We start from the raw sequence: 18,025 nt of genomic DNA on the forward strand, positions 1-18,025 counted from the left end.
CCCACAGTTTGGCTGCTATGTCAAATATTTTCAAATGTATTTCAGTGGAAAAAATATGAACAAATCTATCAGCCTTCTTCATCATGAGCCAAGTAATATACTCAAGAGATATTAAAGAAAACCTAGAGTGACTTCACTAATTTGTGGAGTTACTCCAGACTCATACCAGTGGAACTGAGGGCAAAATTTTGTCCACAAACATTAAATGGGTCCATGTAACAAGTTAGAGTGTTCATGGTACTCTTATTCTCAGGCATCAATACTCTGGGATCCAAATGGTCATCTGACATCTCTTTGATGGCCTATGGGAAATGAGATGTTGCTCCAAGCTCGGTTTCTAGGGGGCAAGTGTTCTCATAACCAAACCACTGTCACATCTGAGCACCTTTAGCAGCACCCTTAGAAGAATGGGCAGGGTTTGGGTGGACACTAAGGGTATGTCTAAACTACATGGCTCTGTCGACGGAGCCATGTAGATTTGTTGTTTTGGCAAAGGCAAATGAAGCCGCGATTTAAATGATCGCAGCTTCATTTACATTTACATGGCTGCCGCGCTGAGCCGACAAACAGCTGATCAGCTGTTTGTCCGCTCAGCGCGCTAGTCTGGACGCTCCCCTGCCGACATCAAAGCCCTTTGTTGGCAGCCCCGGTAAACCTCGTCCCACAAGGAATAACGGGGCTGCCGACAAAGGGCTTTGATGTCGGCAGGGGAGTATCCAGACTAGCGCGCTGAGCAGACAAACAGCTGATCAGCTGTTTGTTGGCTCAGCGCGGCAGCCATGTAAATTTAATGAAGCCGCGATCATTTAAATCGCGACTTCATTTGCCTTTGCCTATGTGTCTAATCTACATGCCTCTGACGACATAGGCATGTAGTCTAGACACAGCCTCTGAGTGCACTACCTTTTGGCTAGTACAGGTGGTCCATCTAGATCAAGCATAGCATGCTTAAGCAGGGCAGCATTGGGAAGCCTTCACTGCTTCTGTTTATTCTGTGCTTTTTGTGTACAGAGAGAATACATCAGTCTCTAGAAATTGAAACTTGTCACTTGTCCCTAGCACCACATTTAATTAAATAAATTATAATTAAGGGCCAAATTTACTAGTGGCCTCAACCCAGCTCTCATCAATGTTCTTCCACCATTGTGAAGACAATCACTTGTGTGCACAATATTGTGCACACAATAGCTGCTACACAGAATGTTACATAAGTAAACCCCAGTTAAAGGCCTGTATTCACCAGTATTCACCTTTGCAAATTAGTGCTAGTCACAAATAGAGGTCAGATTTGTAAAATCTGACCCTACAGCTACATTTTAAAGAAATCTCTTTAGAAGGTACCCTTCACTTGACCCTTCCTTATGTACCAATTAACATAGGAATAAAAACTCATTAGCACATATTGTTACATAATAAATTTAGTCCCCTCAACCTAAGTGGTAATGGGCATTTGGCCTGTTCACAAACCCACTTACAAAAATTGGTAAAGTAACCCTAAGGCTGGGACTGCATGGACAAGAGGAAGATATACGTCAAATAGGAAGACAGTAGCCAGAATAATCCTGACACATATGGCCAGCCCAGTGGTACCCTTCCTGTAGCATGCCTGGCTCTAATCAGTGCTAGTAGCTGTCAGTTTCATGAGCAATAAAATTCAAAAGATGTAAAGAAAACGAGCAAAACGAATGACCTTGCAAAAAGCAACTGTACCTAGCAAATGTCTAAATGGGCTCCTTCCTTTCACAGGGTAGATGCCAGCTTGTTTTTATTTATTTTGGAAATGAAATCATCATGCAGGAGGTTTTCGTCTTAATTAAAATTTCCTGTACTTCCAAATACAGCTGTGTGGTGGGTGTGAAAGGAAATTTGTGAGTAATCTGTGGTGGGACTCTCTTTCCTGGGCACCAATCAATGGGAATAAATGCACGGGATTTTTTTTTAACAATGTTAACAACATGAGCTGTATTTATTCAGATAACTGAAGAGAGTGACAACAACCAAATACTTGTTTTTCATGGAGGATATTTATTTAAATAAAAATAAATATTAAAACTAGCATTTAGCTGCATACTATACAAAAGAACAATTTTATTGATTCAGTATGCTTCTTGGAGTTTAATAGGTTAGAGTATGTGTCTGCTTTTCACAAACCAGGACTTAATTTAAATTAGACAGGAATTTTGCCTGTCAGGATTGTAGGAATAGTGCTTAATTTATGATTATTCTGAAGCATGATCAAACTCCTTAAAAACATGATCCCATGTTAGCTAAGAGTTTAAAAATGGTTATTTATAGCTGGCCACATACTCACACAATGCACACCTATGAATAAATCCAAGTAATCTATTTCTAGTTGTCATAGGCATAACATTAGACATTGACCTCTGCTACTGTTAAAATGATCCAAGTTTAAGAATGTCATTCCCAGGTGGTATAATTTTGTCTACAAATTTTATTGGGCACAAGGGAAGAACAAACCTTCTCAGTAATTTTTTTCTTCTTCAATAGGTTTTGGGTCTCAATCACTCCATTTTCAGTTATATTTGCAGTTTCCTGCCTCTAGTTTTTTGATCTCCCATGTTACTAAATCCCCACTTCAAGGCACAGCATTTTCTTTCCATGAAGTTTGAGCAATGTTAGCCCACATAACTACTGACAAAAAGGACATAAATGTTAGGGAAATTCAAAATAATGGTGTAGTTGTGATCCACAGCAAAACTGGGGCATTAGAGTCAGACCAAAACTGATGATGTTAGAAATCAGGAGAATTATATTCTTTTTCCTCTTCCAAAACCCAATTCTTAGTCTGAACATCTGCCATTTTCTAACATAAATGGCAATGCAGTCATCATCTTAGTGCCATACTCAATGTTTGGCACTAAATTATGTGTAATGATGGTTAGATGTTGACTTTTAACCCCAGGGATTATGTTGTCACAGCAAACTAAAGGTTGAAGCTTGAATAGTAAATTACAAAGGTAAAATCAGAGAATCACAGAAGCGAGAGGTGGAAAAGATCTACTAGGTCATCTGATCTCTCCCTCTGCCAGCTCAGGATCATTTTCTTCCTTTGTCCAGTTCAGTTTCTTTACATTTCAGGTAATTGCCTATTGGAAGTTTATTCTGCAGCCTAAGAGATTTCATCATTACAATTTTTCCTGATGTTCAGCCTACAAACCCTGTACTAAATTTCATTGCATTATTCCTGGTTGTTTCCCTAATGCTTCCAGAATTATCCCTCCCCGGGGTGGGGGGGGGGGGGGGAGGAGAGGGGCTAAATCAGGCATTTAACCCACTGCCTGCCCCAGCCCATACTGAGGGTATGTCTACACAACAACAACATTATTTTGAAATAACTAGCATTATTTCAAAATAACATACTCTATGTCCATACAACCAGCAGTTATTTCGAAATAGTGTCAAAATACTGTCAAACTGGAGGACTTCTTATTCTGACTCCTGTAACCCTCATTGTATGAGGAGTAAGGGAAGTCGGAGGAAGAGTGCTCTATTCCAAAATAAGTGCTGTGTAGATTCTCCCAATTTTGAAATAAGCTATTTCAAAATAAGCTACACAATTGACGTAGCTCAATTTGCCTAGTTTCTTTTGAGTTAAGCCCTGCTGTGCAAATGCACCTTGATTGTCCAAGAGCTTGTGCCACAGCTGCTTGGAGTATGTAAATGTGAAGTGACTGTCTAGGAAGGAGTATTGCAGAAAGGGATTTAGGGGTCATAGTGGACCACAAGCTAAACATGAGTAAACAGTATGAAACTGTTTCAAAAAAAGCAAATATGATTCTGGGATGCATTAACAGGAGTGTTGTGAGCAAGACAAGAGAAGTATTTTTTCTGCTCTACTCTGCGCTGTTCAGGCCTCAATTGGAGAATTGGGCACCACATTCCAAGAAAGATGTGGAGAAATTGGAGAAGGTCTAGAGAAAAGCAACAAAAATGATGAAAGGTCTAGAAAACGTGACCTATGAGGGAAGAGTGAAAGAACTTGGCTTGTTTAGTTTGGAAAAGAGAAGACTGAGAGGGAACATGATAGCAGTTTTTACAAATATCTAAAACGGTGTTATAAGAAGGGAGAAAAATTGTTCTCCTTCGCCTCTGAGGATAGGACAAGAAGCAATGGGCTTAAATTGCAGCAAGGGAGGTTTAGGTTGGACATCAGGAAAAAATTCCTGCCTGTCAAGGTGGTTAAAGACAGGAATAAATTGCCTAGGGTAGTTATGGAATCTCCATCACTGGAGATATTTAACAGCAGGTTAGACAGACACCTGTCAGGGATGATCTAGGTAGTGCTTGGTCCTGTTTGATGACCTCTTGAGGTCCTTTCCAGTTCTAGTTTTCTATGATTCTATGATTCTATGTGTGTGTATGCATGCCTATGCAATTAACTTCATTCTCATTACAATGGCAGATTGCTCCCATGGTGTTTTGGCTCCCCTCCATGGACCAGTACAAGCTGGATGGACAGGGAGGAGTCATGAGGCCTGTCTTATCCATATACCTTTTTGGAAACTAATTCCCCCCAGTGGGCAGCAGGAGAAAGTTGTCCCTGCAGTCCTCATAGCACTGAACCATTATTGTTAGATGCCCTTGTTTGGACATGCAACTCAGGGAGACTTCCTGCACACCCAACCATGGGCCTTACATCATCCTTGGCATGACACCCATTGAGCATGCGAAGGAAGTTCCCACCTAGCTTGTTTCCCATCCATTTCCCCTTAAAATCTCTTATTTTCTTGCATATAATAAAAAATATTGTAGCATTGTAGCAATTGCCCAGGCTAACAGATTGAAAGTTTATTTGCAAAGGCAATGAGATTGAGCCTTACCGTGTGAGCAGCAGCAGAAAGGGGTGTACGCTGAACTGGAGTCCTCCTATGACTGCGATTATCCCACAGGACAATTTGGCCAGAGTACGTTCCGCCAACAACCAGGTTGGGGTGAAAACGGGCAAAGCAGACAGACATCACAGACGACTACAGCAAAAACAGGGTCAGAGAATGAAGAAGAGAGATCAGTTGCATTTCTGTTCCTTAAGCATATTTTAATCAATGCTCTCAGAAGCGCAGTACCCTATTGGACAGGGAATTCCATATGATTTATGAAAATATGCTTATGAATATGACATAACTGAAATATGCTTTTTGCAAAATATTTAATGTGAAATATCATTGGAAAGCTTGTAATCTGCTGAATATGATTATCCCATTTGTATGCATGTTTCATTCCTATATTTGAAGTTAGAAATGTGAAGTACAAATCTGTGTCACTAATGTAGTCATGCTAAGTGACAGCCACTAGTAGTAGTCAAGGAACTAACTCACCTTTTTTAGTAATAAATCCATTGTAAAAAAATTATTACCGGGGGGGGGGGGGGCGGTGGAGGGGGGTAAAGAGTCTGTGCATAGCTCTCTTTTAAAAAACCAAAACCCAATATTTCCATTTACCTTGGTGCCAGCAGGGAAATCTTGCCTCTTCCCCATTGCAAGGAGATCCTGGATCCCTCTTGCTCCTTCTCCCCACCCAGGAGATATCTGCCTCTCTTTACCCCCCGTTCCCCCACAGAACCATGGCCCCAACTTGCTTGCCCGTCAATCTGTTTACCCTTTCCACTGGATCCTCCTCAGAAGGTCACTTTAAAGCAATGCAAAAGATTCTAGGGGTATGTTTGTGAGAGAGTGGATAACCCCAATCCCTTCCTCACCTGAGGGGACATCTAGCTATAGCTCTGGGGAACACAGTATGTCGGACTCTTTATTGGATCAACAAATAATCTATGCAATACATAAGCTTCGGGCTAAGAAAAGTCCTTTTCAAGTTGCAAAAGGGGTCACTTTCCCTACCGCTGTCACTTGGCTTTGCAGGAGCATTACTCCTTAATCTACAGAGGGCTGAGCTTACAACAGGGCTGTAACTGAGTGGGTGTGGAACCAACATGTGATGCTTCCCAAGATACCTGATACAAGACACTGTGAATTTGGGGCATGGCTATTTCACTACTTCTTGGCTCTTCTCTCTAGAATATTGTTCAGCCTCAAGTCTACCAAGAATCCTTGCACTCTTTTATGTAAAAAAAAGGTCCAGTGTCAAGGAAGATTGCCTCTGGCAAATGTCATCGTCCTCAGACAACCCATGCGGGCAAATTTTAGCCTAATTGATCTGTCAGGTATACTTAGAGTGTCTATAAGACAGATAATGGTCATTATTATTTTCTTTTACGTCGAGATTGTTTCATGCCAAAAGCTGGGAAATTACCAGCAACACATTTATCTGTTATAGTTTAATGACAAGATATTTTAAATTGGTGAGAAATGACAAATTTATTCCTTGTATTCAGTAATTGAATCCTTGTAAATTTTATCATGCTTCAGCAGCATGAACTGAGTTGCCAACCTTAAGGTAAACTTTGTTTAAATGAGTTGTTTTCATCATTAGAAACACAGAATTTGCCACGGTGGGTCCCATGCCCCCTTCAATCCTGTACTCTGTCTCTGACAGATGCTGCAGAGGACTGTGTGGGTGTGTCTACACAGCAAGTTATTTCAGAATAACGGTCATTATTCTGAAATAACTATGCAAGAGTCTACAAAGTAATTCCATTATTTTGACATAATTTCAAAATAACGGATGGCTTTTTCTGACTTCTGTAAACTTAATTCTATAAAAGAATAATGCCCATTCTGAAATAGCTATTTTGAAATAAGGCATTGTAGATGCTCCACTTCTACTATTTCAAAATAGTCCCTCACCAGGGCCATTCTAAGTTATTCCTCCCGGGGCTCTAAATTGAGATAGCACATCTACAATAGGGAAGCCTGCCTTGGACTAATTTTGAGGCTTCCCTGCAGTGTAGAAGTGCTATTTCAAAATAAGCTATTTTGGAATAACCATTCTGGACTAGCTTATTCCGAAATAACTGTGCAGGGTAGATGCAGCCTGTTGGCACTCTGTGCTAGCCAAATGTGGCATAACTTGTCCTTCAAATTAGGTCTCATCCTGGTCTCTAATAATTAAAAATTGGCTTAAGACTTGAAACATGAGGTGTACTATACCTTCCAACATTTTTATCATTAACTATAACAATCCTGGATAGCCATAATTGGGTCAAAATAGAATAAATTGAGATGTCCCAAGTAAACAATTGTTATTGAACTAATATGGATATATCCAATTTAGATTATATGAAGCTATGTAATGTGTGTCTAAAATAACTGAGTAGAAATACTCATAGTGAATGGCAATATAGTCTAGAGATGGCCCATACTATATGTTTGACCTAGCTGCCTCCAACAGAGTGAAATAGTCTAACACTATCTCCTTCTCCCTATCTCTCTCATGGGTGTTCTCTCTGACCCCTCTGACCCTTTTCCTTCTCCACTAAAGCTTTCATGTGGTTTTATGTTGTTATTCTTGCCCACTTTAGCTCACTGCCAGCTGTGCAGTGGAGCATAATTATTCTATGGTCAGTTACAGCACCAAGAATGAAGATTTCATCAATTTAAAAAAAGGGCTCATAGGCATATAACTTTATATAAAATATTCACAGTAGTACACCATTGTGCTGCACTAAAAAATCAAGTATAATTCAGCTGCCATGCAACTCCCCCCCCCCCCCCCGACAGGATAATTAAAAAAAACCCTACATCATGCATTCCACATTTTACCTCTTCATTTAATGGCTTTGTGAGTTGTTTTAATCAAACCATCACATACTTTATAACTAAGATGACAGATACTCTGACATGCAGTGAAATAGCCAGATGATTTTAAAATAGTCTGTCTGCACCACTGAATGTACACCCACAATGGGTGTAAGGCTACACTTATATTTTAAGAAACCTAAATTCAAACCGTCATTCCACAACAAAGTTCTTCGTTTGTCTGAAACAAAGTGGGAGATTCTGAAGCGAGGCAGAAAAACCATGCCGACGGTGTATTTTCAAATGTTGTGTTTTCATGGTTAGAATGTTTTTGAATCCAGAATCCCAGAATACACTGGGATGGTAAAGATATAAATGGCCAAAGTGTGTTTTTCATAAAGTTTGAAAATAACCCTCTGCTATGACTTTGACTTAGGGGGAAAAATTGCTTCTAGTTTTACACATCCTTCCAAAGTAACTCTCATTTTTCAGCTGATGAAATGTTCCTGTCCTTTTAATTATGTCAGTAACATTTTTCCATTGAAAGGAAAATCCTTTCAAATATTAGAATTTAGCAATTTAAAGATCCCATTCTACTGTACTTAATAAGATGATTGTTTCCTTGAAGTCAATGGGAGTACCCATGTGAGTAAGGGCTGCCTTTATTTAGCTATTTCAAAAACAAAGAGTTCACTTGATAGCTTTAATAGAAGAGAGCATAAGCAGGTCCCCTGACAGTTTGAGTAACCCTGTGCATAGCAGAGCAGCAGAAATCTTTCCCAGTGATCCTCTGGCTCCAGGATGTATCTTGCTTCCAGACTCAAATACACGGGGCCTGATCTTGCTCCCACTGAAGTCAGTGGGAATTTTGCCAAAGGAGCAGGAGCCATCACCTCATTGTCAGTATTAAAATAATAAACAATAATAATTAATGATTCTTTGTGCTTATGCAACATCTTTCCACACAGAATCTCAAAGCACCTTCCCAACACTAATCAATGGAGTATCCCAATATTTCAGTGAAGTAAGCTTCAACAACCATGGAGCCACCTCTTGTTGATCAATAGAGCAGCTAGTTTAATGGCCTACATCAGGAGTGGGGAAACTAAGGCCAGGGGGCCAGATGCAGCCCCTGGCTTGCCTGGATCCAGCCCCTGAGGCTCAGGGCTCTCCCCAGCACTGGGGAGCCCACGCTGGTGAGGGGTGGGTTTTTCTTGTTTCTCATTCATGTGCGGCCCCTGACTGATTTTTTGGTGGGTTCTGACCCAAAAAAGGTTCCCCACCCCTGGCCTACAACATCCCCACACAGAAGTTTAGGGCAGGAAGGCAAGGAGAATGCCATACCCAGCTTACCCTGCTGGAAGAATTTAGGCAGCCTACAATACACATTTTAGGATAGTGGGGTTAACAACTCTACACCCACTCAAAGTGCAGTGGAACATTTAGTGGCCACAAGGAGACAGGACCTCTAGCAACTGAATGAACGCTATCTCTAAGCTGGAACATGGTTGCTATGATGACAAATGAAATTGGCTCAGTGTCATGATCTGAATCATCACCCATTCCTGTGGCACCTACATGCTTCTAAAAAGGTCTGGTGTAGTGCAGGCCAGAGGATCTGATAGAACCACTTCAAAACCCAGTGAAACTAAACACAGTACCATTGTGGCTACCCTCAGGTGGAAGACTAAAGGTCATACAGCATGTTGTTCAAGGTGCCTTATTCTGAAGGACAAATTCAGAATGGCCAGCTGAGTTATTGTCTTTTTTGAATGAATGCAGAACATGGTTCCAAGGAGAGTTAATATTATCGGAAGAACTAGAAGACCAAAGACGCAACAGATTTTCCACATTGGATTATTCCAGACAATGTTTTCTAAAACCTACTTTGTAACAATCATATAAAGCTCAAACTTTGTGTAAATCCTGTGCTGGAACCTGTGCCATCAATTGGTTATCTACCCACAGACAGTACTACAGACTGCAGAATATTGTGGCAATGAACTGAAGGGCAAGTCATGTATTTAATGTCTTAAGCAGCCACTTATGCACTAAAATAATGCAGGATTCAGCTTAGATATGTATTTCAATTCCTGGGTGCTGGAAATAAAGTAGAACAGATTTCACATGATTTTATCCCAATAAATAGACCTGTGAGGCTTTATTTCAACTTTTTTTGGGGGGAGAGGGAAGGGTGTATACAAATGCCACTATTTCCTGATTTACTTGGGTTCCACAGGAATGCATGGCCATACTATGCATACCTATCATTTTACATATATTCATTCCTCTCACAAGCAAGAGAAAAAGGTAATTAAACTGATGTCTGAAAACAGTTAGAGAGAAGAAAACTGAACCCTTTTTGCTTAACCCAGAAGTTTAAAAGGATGGATGCTGAATTGTCATAGACTATTTCTGAATTTATTAAGGGGGTGGTTTTTCTTATTTTTTTAACCCAATTCTAGAGGGTAGATAATAGGACGGAAGAGTGAAAAGTTTTGTAGAGAATGTAGTGTGGACAATTTACCATAGGTGTATATAGTACATATTATGGTGATGGATCAGAGACAGAGATACCACTTACAAGCTATAACCATGTCTTCTTGACCAATACTTTGGTCTCCATACCCCAGGATTCAAGCCAAAACATTCAGCTTTGAACTTAGATCTGAATGGGGGCAAGTGGGTGTTGAGTAATGGAGTGTTTAGGATGGAATCTGTGGGTTAGATAATTACTTTTTAAAAAGAATGAAATACTGTGGTGGGGTGAGGGTTATTTTTTCAAAACAATGAAATGCTGGCGTTCCTTTTCCCTTCACTCCATCCTCTATCCTGCATTCTCAAATTGTCATGTGCACATTTTCAAAAAGATACGCAAATGTACAATCTACTGGATTTTGCTTTCTGGATGTTGGTGGATCTTCAGTTGGTTCCCAACTACTGCTGTTGGGTTTTGTGATTTGTACTTTAGGCTCCCCCTCCATCACTCTGGGCCTTGTCTATACTTACCCAAGGATCAACGCTCCAGAGAGCAATCTTCCAGGGTTCAATTTAGCAGGTCTAATAAGGACTCCTTAAATCAACTGCTGATGGTGCTTTTGTCGACCGGGATGCTCCATAGGGTTGTGTGGAGTAAAGGAAGTCAAAGGGAGAATTTGACCTATTGGCTTCCCGCAGTGGGGACACTACAATAAGTTGAGCTAAGGTACATAGACTCCAGCTATGCTGTTCATTCTTCCCAGGTGTGTGGCCTAAGATGATGCATCTTGCTGCTAGGCCCCAGGACACTGCTGTTATCTGGCTCACAGTTCCTCATGCCTGTTCTATCACATAAAAGAGACTGCTTTCATAACAGCTAGCTTTGAGGGTGCCGGTAGCCCAGGCTCTATTGCATAACTGAATGGGAAACTGCAGGCACTGTTTAGAATGTCTGGGTATTTTAACTGGCAAACTAGTATATTTGCTCAGAAAGTTTTGAAACTTCTGCTGGAGGGTATAAATATCAAGAGGCTTGTGGAAAACTTAATCTTCAAAATAAAACATAATATGGTTGTATTAAAGTCACAGCAAAGTGCAGACTCCATTCAGACAAAAAGTTATATGCATCTTTTGATAACTGCAGACTAAGAGAGCAAGGCACCACACCCTGGTATCTATTTTACCCCTACGCTGAGGGAATGCTACAGAGACAACCCGAGTAACAACTCTGTTGACACGTCTCTCTCTCCTGACTCCATGCCATTGCACTCAATTTAAACAGGCCCACAATTCTCTTTAAGTGGCTGGCAAAGCTGTTTTTTATTTCAGAAAATTAATCCAGCCCAGTTCTGGATTAGTGATGGCATATCCCCTTAACCACAGATGCTCAGGACAGGCAGTCATTTGGATTTCCCTGACTGGGAAGCCTGACCTCAGTATCCACATCAGATGTGCATAGGGCCATAGGGACTGGCTGCCTACGCTCATGTCCATATATTTAGATGGCGCTGTGCCCAGCCATCAGTTGAGCAATTTCACTCAGACATGGGTGCTAAATAATAAGGACTTTAAATGGACTCCAGCTACTGCAGTTTGTGAGGTCTCTTGTGTAGGAAATCATTCCCCTAAAGCAGCACCCAGACTGGTGCCAAGTGCCCACATTTGATGACATCTGATGGGCCACAAAAGATAATTTCATGAGTGGTCAGAAAGGATATGAAAAGTTCACAGGCACTTCCATCTGCCAAGAAGCCAGATTATATTGCAACTGGCACCTAGGAAACCTCTAAAGTCTAGCTAGTATGCACATGCCTATGTGATGGGCATTACTGCCTTTACATGGGGGGTGGGGATAGTAGGTTGGGGAGGCTCCCTCAGTACAGCTCCCACCATCGACACCTGGACGGCGGTGGCCCTGGTTCTGCCTGCATTCTGCCTCTTCCCCTCATTGCTCTGCCACTTCCCGAAGGCTCCTACCAGCTGGTGCTGCCTGGTGAGTCCCTCCTTTCCTTCATTCCACACCCACCCCAGAGGTCCCCGCCACTCACCATGTTCCCCTTTCCTATTCCCCTCTCCCAACAAGACTCCCCTGTGTGCCATGTCTGTCCTCACCCCCTCCACCTCTGTGAGATCCTCCTGCCCGCCAGTCACTGCTTCTCTCCTCACTCGCTGTCTCCATGGGCTGAGTGGGGTCTGGGCGGAGCAGTGGCAGAGTGTGGGTGGGCCCACGGATGGAAGAAGTGGGAAATTGAACTACCTGCCTCCAAGGGAAGCTTCACCCTTCATGCATGTGCCTGGAGGTACCATCTTGAAGTTAGTTCCATACAACACAGTACCAGGAGATAAAATGAATAACAAAGAAGTACTACAGAGCTAGGCCCACTGTCGGGGAGGGGGCAAAGGGGCAATTGCCCAGGGGCCTGGGAAATTTAAAAGGGAGCAGAGTCTCATCTCCACCACTGGTAATGCAGTGGGGCTAAGGCAGGCCTCCTGTCCACTCCTACGCTGCATTGCTCATAGATGCTGCTGCCAGAAGGGTCTGCTGGTCACTTTTGGGAGCCCCTTGAGGTAACCACTACCCCCGACCCTCTCCTGCATCCCAACCCCCTACTCCAGCCCAGAACCTGCATTCATACTCAAAACTCATCCCAGACCTCACCCCCTGCACCCCTCCTGTATCCCAACTCCCTGTCCCTGCCCAGAGTCTGCAACCTGCACCCTAGCTCTCTCCCAGAGCCCACACTCTACGCCCCCTCCTCCACCCAACCCCCGCACCTCAGCTCAGAGCCCACATCCAAACTTCGTCCCAGAGCCTGCACCCCCAGAGCCCACACTCTACGCCCCCTCCTGCACCCAACCCCTGCGCCTCTGCTCAGAGCCCACATTCGTCCCAGAGCCTGCACCTCACACTTGCTCCCTGTACTCAACCTCCTGTGCCTGCCTGGTGAAAATGAGTGAGGGTAGAGGAGCTAGTGAAAGGAGAGATGGAATATGTGGGAGATGAAGCCTTAGAGAAAGGCTGGGACACGGGCATGTCCTCGGGAAAGGGGGAGGGGCAGGAGACACCACAATGGTCTTTGGGTTTGCACAATTAAAGAGTTGGCAACCTTACCGGGTGGGCATATAGAAGCCCTGGTCATGATGGAAGCTCATTGGGAAGCAGACAATGCTGGTGCAGCACCAAATGTCAGGCAGACAGCATACACGTGGGTATGGCTTGTGCCTGAGTGGGGACCCATTGCCTGTTGTCCCCAGGGCCCAGAATTGCTGTCGGCAGGCCTCTATAGAGTCCAAGATGCAGGTCATGTATTGCATGTCACCAGTAAGTATAATCTACCCTTGGGGAAGTGAAACCTGTTTGTTGCTTGAGACCCAGTGAAATAAACCCTTTTCTGTGCCTAATGAAGGGATACTGTACAGATATTTGGATCCTCAAGGTAGGCTACAAATGCTGTCCCGAAACAAAATACCTACCAACCCAGACACCAAATAAAATCCTTCTCCCAACCTCTCCCCATCTTGAAGATTGAAAAGCAGCACAGCAACATTGCAAGATCATATCAGATCAGTGGTTCATCTGGTCTGGTATTCTATGCAGAGTAGATGTGGGATAGTCTTCCCCTAGGAAATGTTTCTACTAAACTTTAATAACTAGAAGCACGAGAAGCTGTTTCCCTTCCAAGACTCTGGCTTATTTTTAATATCTACTATTTTAATTCTGCATATTCATGTTATTCACATAAATGTTTAGATTCTGCAGAGATGGGGGTAGAAACCCAGTTCTGCAGGGTGTCAGGCAGGCCAGCACCCCCTCACTGCTACCCAGCAGCCATGCAATAGGGTTGCATTCACTACCATATAGACACTGTGGAGATAAATACCATCATCAGTGCTTCCCTAGAAGGCTGAACTGACAGCTGCCCTCCTGGCCCCGGCACCCTTTTTGCACACAGAAGTTTCAGGAAGCATCTGTGCTACAATGTGACAGCTGTAGTGATGGATCTGCCAGTTGGCTTGCTCTTCAACTGCTGACAATGGGTTCCAACCCCTGTTCCGGTGTCTTGCTTTGACCTTTGGTGCTGTTCCTGGTCTCTGACTGACACTGCTCCTGACCAGAAGGCATGATTGCCCAAAGCTTGGTCATGACACTAAGCTCTTTTTGAATCCCACTATGCTCTTGGTTTCAATGCTGTCTTGTGGCAATAAGTTCCACAGAATAATTCTGCATTATGTCTTAGAAAATAGAAGTCATTTTCTTTTCTCTTCTTTTCTCCTGAGGTTTACAGGCATCTAGTTTTGAAAGATCAGCATCTAGACTGCGGTTTCACTTTCAAAACAGTACTTTTTCAAAAGAGCGCCATGACGTGAATCTGCAAATGAAGCGCAGGAAATTCAAATCGCAGTTTCATTTGCTATTTCAAAGTGTCTAATTTATATCCCTTTGTTGAAAGTGAGATGTGATCTAGATGTACCCCTAATTAGACCTTCAGCTGTAGTGTAGTCCAGACCTGACTGTCCACATGAGGAGTTAGTATGAAGTAGCTATTGCACTGTAATTTCACACCCTAGCTTGCTGTACACTAACAGACAAGCCTTGGGTAGTTTATCCGTGGTCCTCCTCATCTTCCTTAAAATGTCTTTTTTTTTTCAATATGAAACTGAACCACCCTCCTCTTGATGCCATGCCCACTGAATCCAGTAGAAAATCTGAATTGACCTTAAGGATGCAGGACAGAGAGTGGAGCGGAGCAAGGTGGTTTCATCCTCACAACATTCTTGGCTCTTAACAAATAATGCAAATGCTTGGATAGTATAAGTAGGAGATGTAGTAGAAAGTCTCTGGTCTCTAAATAAGATGTGATGGAACAATTCATGGGGGGAAAGAGGGCAGTTTCAGTTTGCTTCAAGATGACATAATTTATTGTATGGTGATGAGCAAAGGGCAGAGGAGGCAGCAATAGCTGTGCAATCCATTTTCTCAAATAGTTCTGAAAACATAGCCAGAGAAAAGCAAGAAACATTTCACCATATACAAAAGAGTCTCTGTGCTGTGATGCATTCTTGAAAGTGCTGATTCTTAGGTTGTGAAAGCCTTTAATGCAAAGACTGTCTACATCTCCCTTCCCCTCATAAGGAACTGTGAAATGGCATCTGAAAAGATTTTGCACAATAATTTGTGGTATCAGAGGAAATTCAGTTTTTACTAAAAGCTAAATAAAAGCAGCTGATAACCTTCACATACATTTTTTAAAAATACAAACACTCCTTCAAACCAAATGTCAGAGTCCCACTTAATTAAAAAAAAGGAAGCTATACTCAGATCTGGCGTGTGTTGACATCTATCCCTTTGATTTACAAGAGTATGGACTGGAAGGAACAGATTACTTTATTCAAGAGGAAAAAAGGCAGGGGGGAGTCCAACTTGACTGAAAAAGTGTAGCTTGCACTAACTTCAGTGCTTGTTTAAACATGAAGAATTAATAGCAAAAAGGGAGGGAGAAATTGTGAATGTCTCCAGATTAGGATCTTCAAAAATGTTTGGGGTTTCTAAGAACGTCTCGCCCAACCACATAAAAGCTACAGCAAGAGATTCAGCCACACGACTGCTCTAAATCCAAAGTTCGTACTGCTCCATTTCTACCGCCATACCAACTGACTTGAAATGTAGCCACAAATTAAATTTATTTTTTTATTGAAAAAGTACTAAGTCCTTAAGAAGGAGGCAAACAGCATGTCAGGAAACTCAGCTGCTTCTCAGAGAGGTTTACAAGGCACGTATGCAACAGCTCTGACATCCCGTAGTATTGTATTGCAATTGTACTGGAACACAGTGGCCGCATTTTAAAAAGGGCAGCGAGTTGTATGCCTATACATTCAACTCAGGGCACAAATCTGAGGTTTTGCACCTTAAGTTGTGTGTCTGCAGGTGCAAACCATGTCTTTAAAGGAACACGTCAGATTGAACCCCACAAACTGCTCCTGTGAAAAGGGAACCAGAGGGTTAGATCTTTTAAAAATACATCCCTGAATGGTATTCAGCTTTATAAGCCAAAGCTACAAGATAACTGCACCCGTAGAAGCATGCAGTCTTTCCGAAAATCATTCTGAGTTTGTTAATTTGAGAAGCAGTGAGAAATAATAATGAGAATTTCTTATAAATATAGCACATCAAGACAGGTGTGTTTTGTACCTTACTTAATTGGAGACTGTGCTTAAAGACCATCAGGCTATTGAATTACTTAATGTTAAGCATTGGCTTACGGGCTTTACCTAATCAGGACATGTATGCTCGCAATCCAGCATTCTATCTCCCTGTGACACAGTTTCCTGTTTGTTAAGGAGGAAGACAACACTTCTTGGCTGTGTCTACACTGGCGCAATCTTGCGCAAAAGCAGCTGCTCTTGCACAAAAACTTGCTGCCTGTCTACACTGGCTGCGTGTGCTTGCGCAAGTAAACTGACGTTCTAATGTATGAAATCAGGGCTTCTTGCACAAGAACTCTCACACTCCCGCTTAGGAATAAGCCCTTTTGTGCAACTGTTCTTGCGCAAGAGGCCAGTGTAGACAGGCAACATGATTTTCTTGCACAAGAAAGCCCTATGGTTAAAATGGCCATCAGAGCTTTCTTGCGCAAGAGAGCATCTACACTGGCATGGATGCTCTTGCGCAAAAGCACATCTCTTGCTCAACAGCACATGCCAGTGTAGATGCTCTCTTCTGGAGGAGTTTTTGCACAAGAACTCTTTCACAAAAGAATTCTTGTTCAAGAAGCTGCCAGTGTAGACATAGCCCTTCTGTTTAATTTTTAAAGCAGGCTATAATTCCCAAATGGGACTCTTCCCATTGCCAAGTTAAGCACACATCTTGGTATTTGTAGGACTGGAATCTTAGAATGTAAATCTTTGGGACAGGGACTCTATCACTATCTGCCTATAAGCTATCTAGCTCAACAGGGTCTCACCTGTGATCTCTATGCACTACCATAATAATAAAATAAAATAATAACCTTTACTCAGCCCATCAATGAGGAAAGTCATATACTAAGAAGGAATCTGTACTCTGAATAAACGGAAATATTTTTTAAAAGAGTGGGCAACAATTTCGGCTAATTTACACACTGAAAACCCCTTTAAAATGAGTGTGTGTGGGGGGGTATTGCACATAGTATATGGAAAATCAGAATTTGGTCCATTGCATTTAGCTTTCCATTGACAATTCTGATTCTGTTACCAGCGTTGGTTATTTTGATAAAACATGATCTCACTTTTATATCATTGGCAGAATGGGAACCCAGTAAAAGAGTACGTCTACACTAGCTCAATAGTTTGAGCTAGGTAGGGTAATGAGGGCAAGCGGAGTTGCAAATGAAGCCCGGGATTTAAATATCCCGGGCTTCATTTGCATGTTCCCAGGCGCCGCCATTTTTAAATCCCCCTTTGTCCGAACTCCGCGGCTAAATGCGACACGGAGTAGATAGTTCGAATTAAAGATCCTAATTTGAATTACCATTACTCCTCATTCAGGAGTATGGGGAGTACTAGGATCTTTAATTCGAACTACCTACTCTGGGCCACGTGTAGCCACGGGCACGGAGTTCAGACAATGGGGGATTTAAAAATGGCGGTGCCCGGGAACATGCAAATGAAGCCCGGGATATTTAAATACCGGGCTTCATTTGCAACTCCGCTTGCCCTCATTACCCTACCTAGCTCGAACTAACGAGCTAGTGTAGACGTACCCAAAGAGAATATAAATCTACTTCGAACCTGCTTCAATACTGGCCCAATGTTTAAAAAGTATGTCAAATACTGAAACAAAATGTTCTGAAACATTCTTTTAGTGATCACTTTATAACTATAGCTCTAAACCAAAGTATTTATAGTCTCTATAAAGT

General features: G+C 42.3%; 1 protein-coding gene across 4 annotated transcripts in view; it reads right to left on the bottom strand.

Moving 5' to 3' along the window:
* DYNC1I1 (dynein cytoplasmic 1 intermediate chain 1) overlaps window positions 1-18,025 on the bottom strand; it is a 288,063-nt gene that overhangs the window by 79,397 nt on the left and 190,641 nt on the right. For all 4 annotated transcript variants that reach the window (XM_006114494.3, XM_006114493.3, XM_075922334.1 and 1 more), the window contains one exon: window positions 4,842-4,988. In XM_006114494.3, coding sequence (XP_006114556.1) covers window positions 4,842-4,988 — 147 coding nt within the window. The remainder of the gene's footprint in view (window positions 1-4,841; window positions 4,989-18,025) is intronic.

Source organism: Pelodiscus sinensis, chromosome 2 (assembly GCF_049634645.1).
Source record: "Pelodiscus sinensis isolate JC-2024 chromosome 2, ASM4963464v1, whole genome shotgun sequence".
In the NCBI taxonomy this organism is placed as follows: Eukaryota; Metazoa; Chordata; order Testudines; family Trionychidae; genus Pelodiscus; species Pelodiscus sinensis.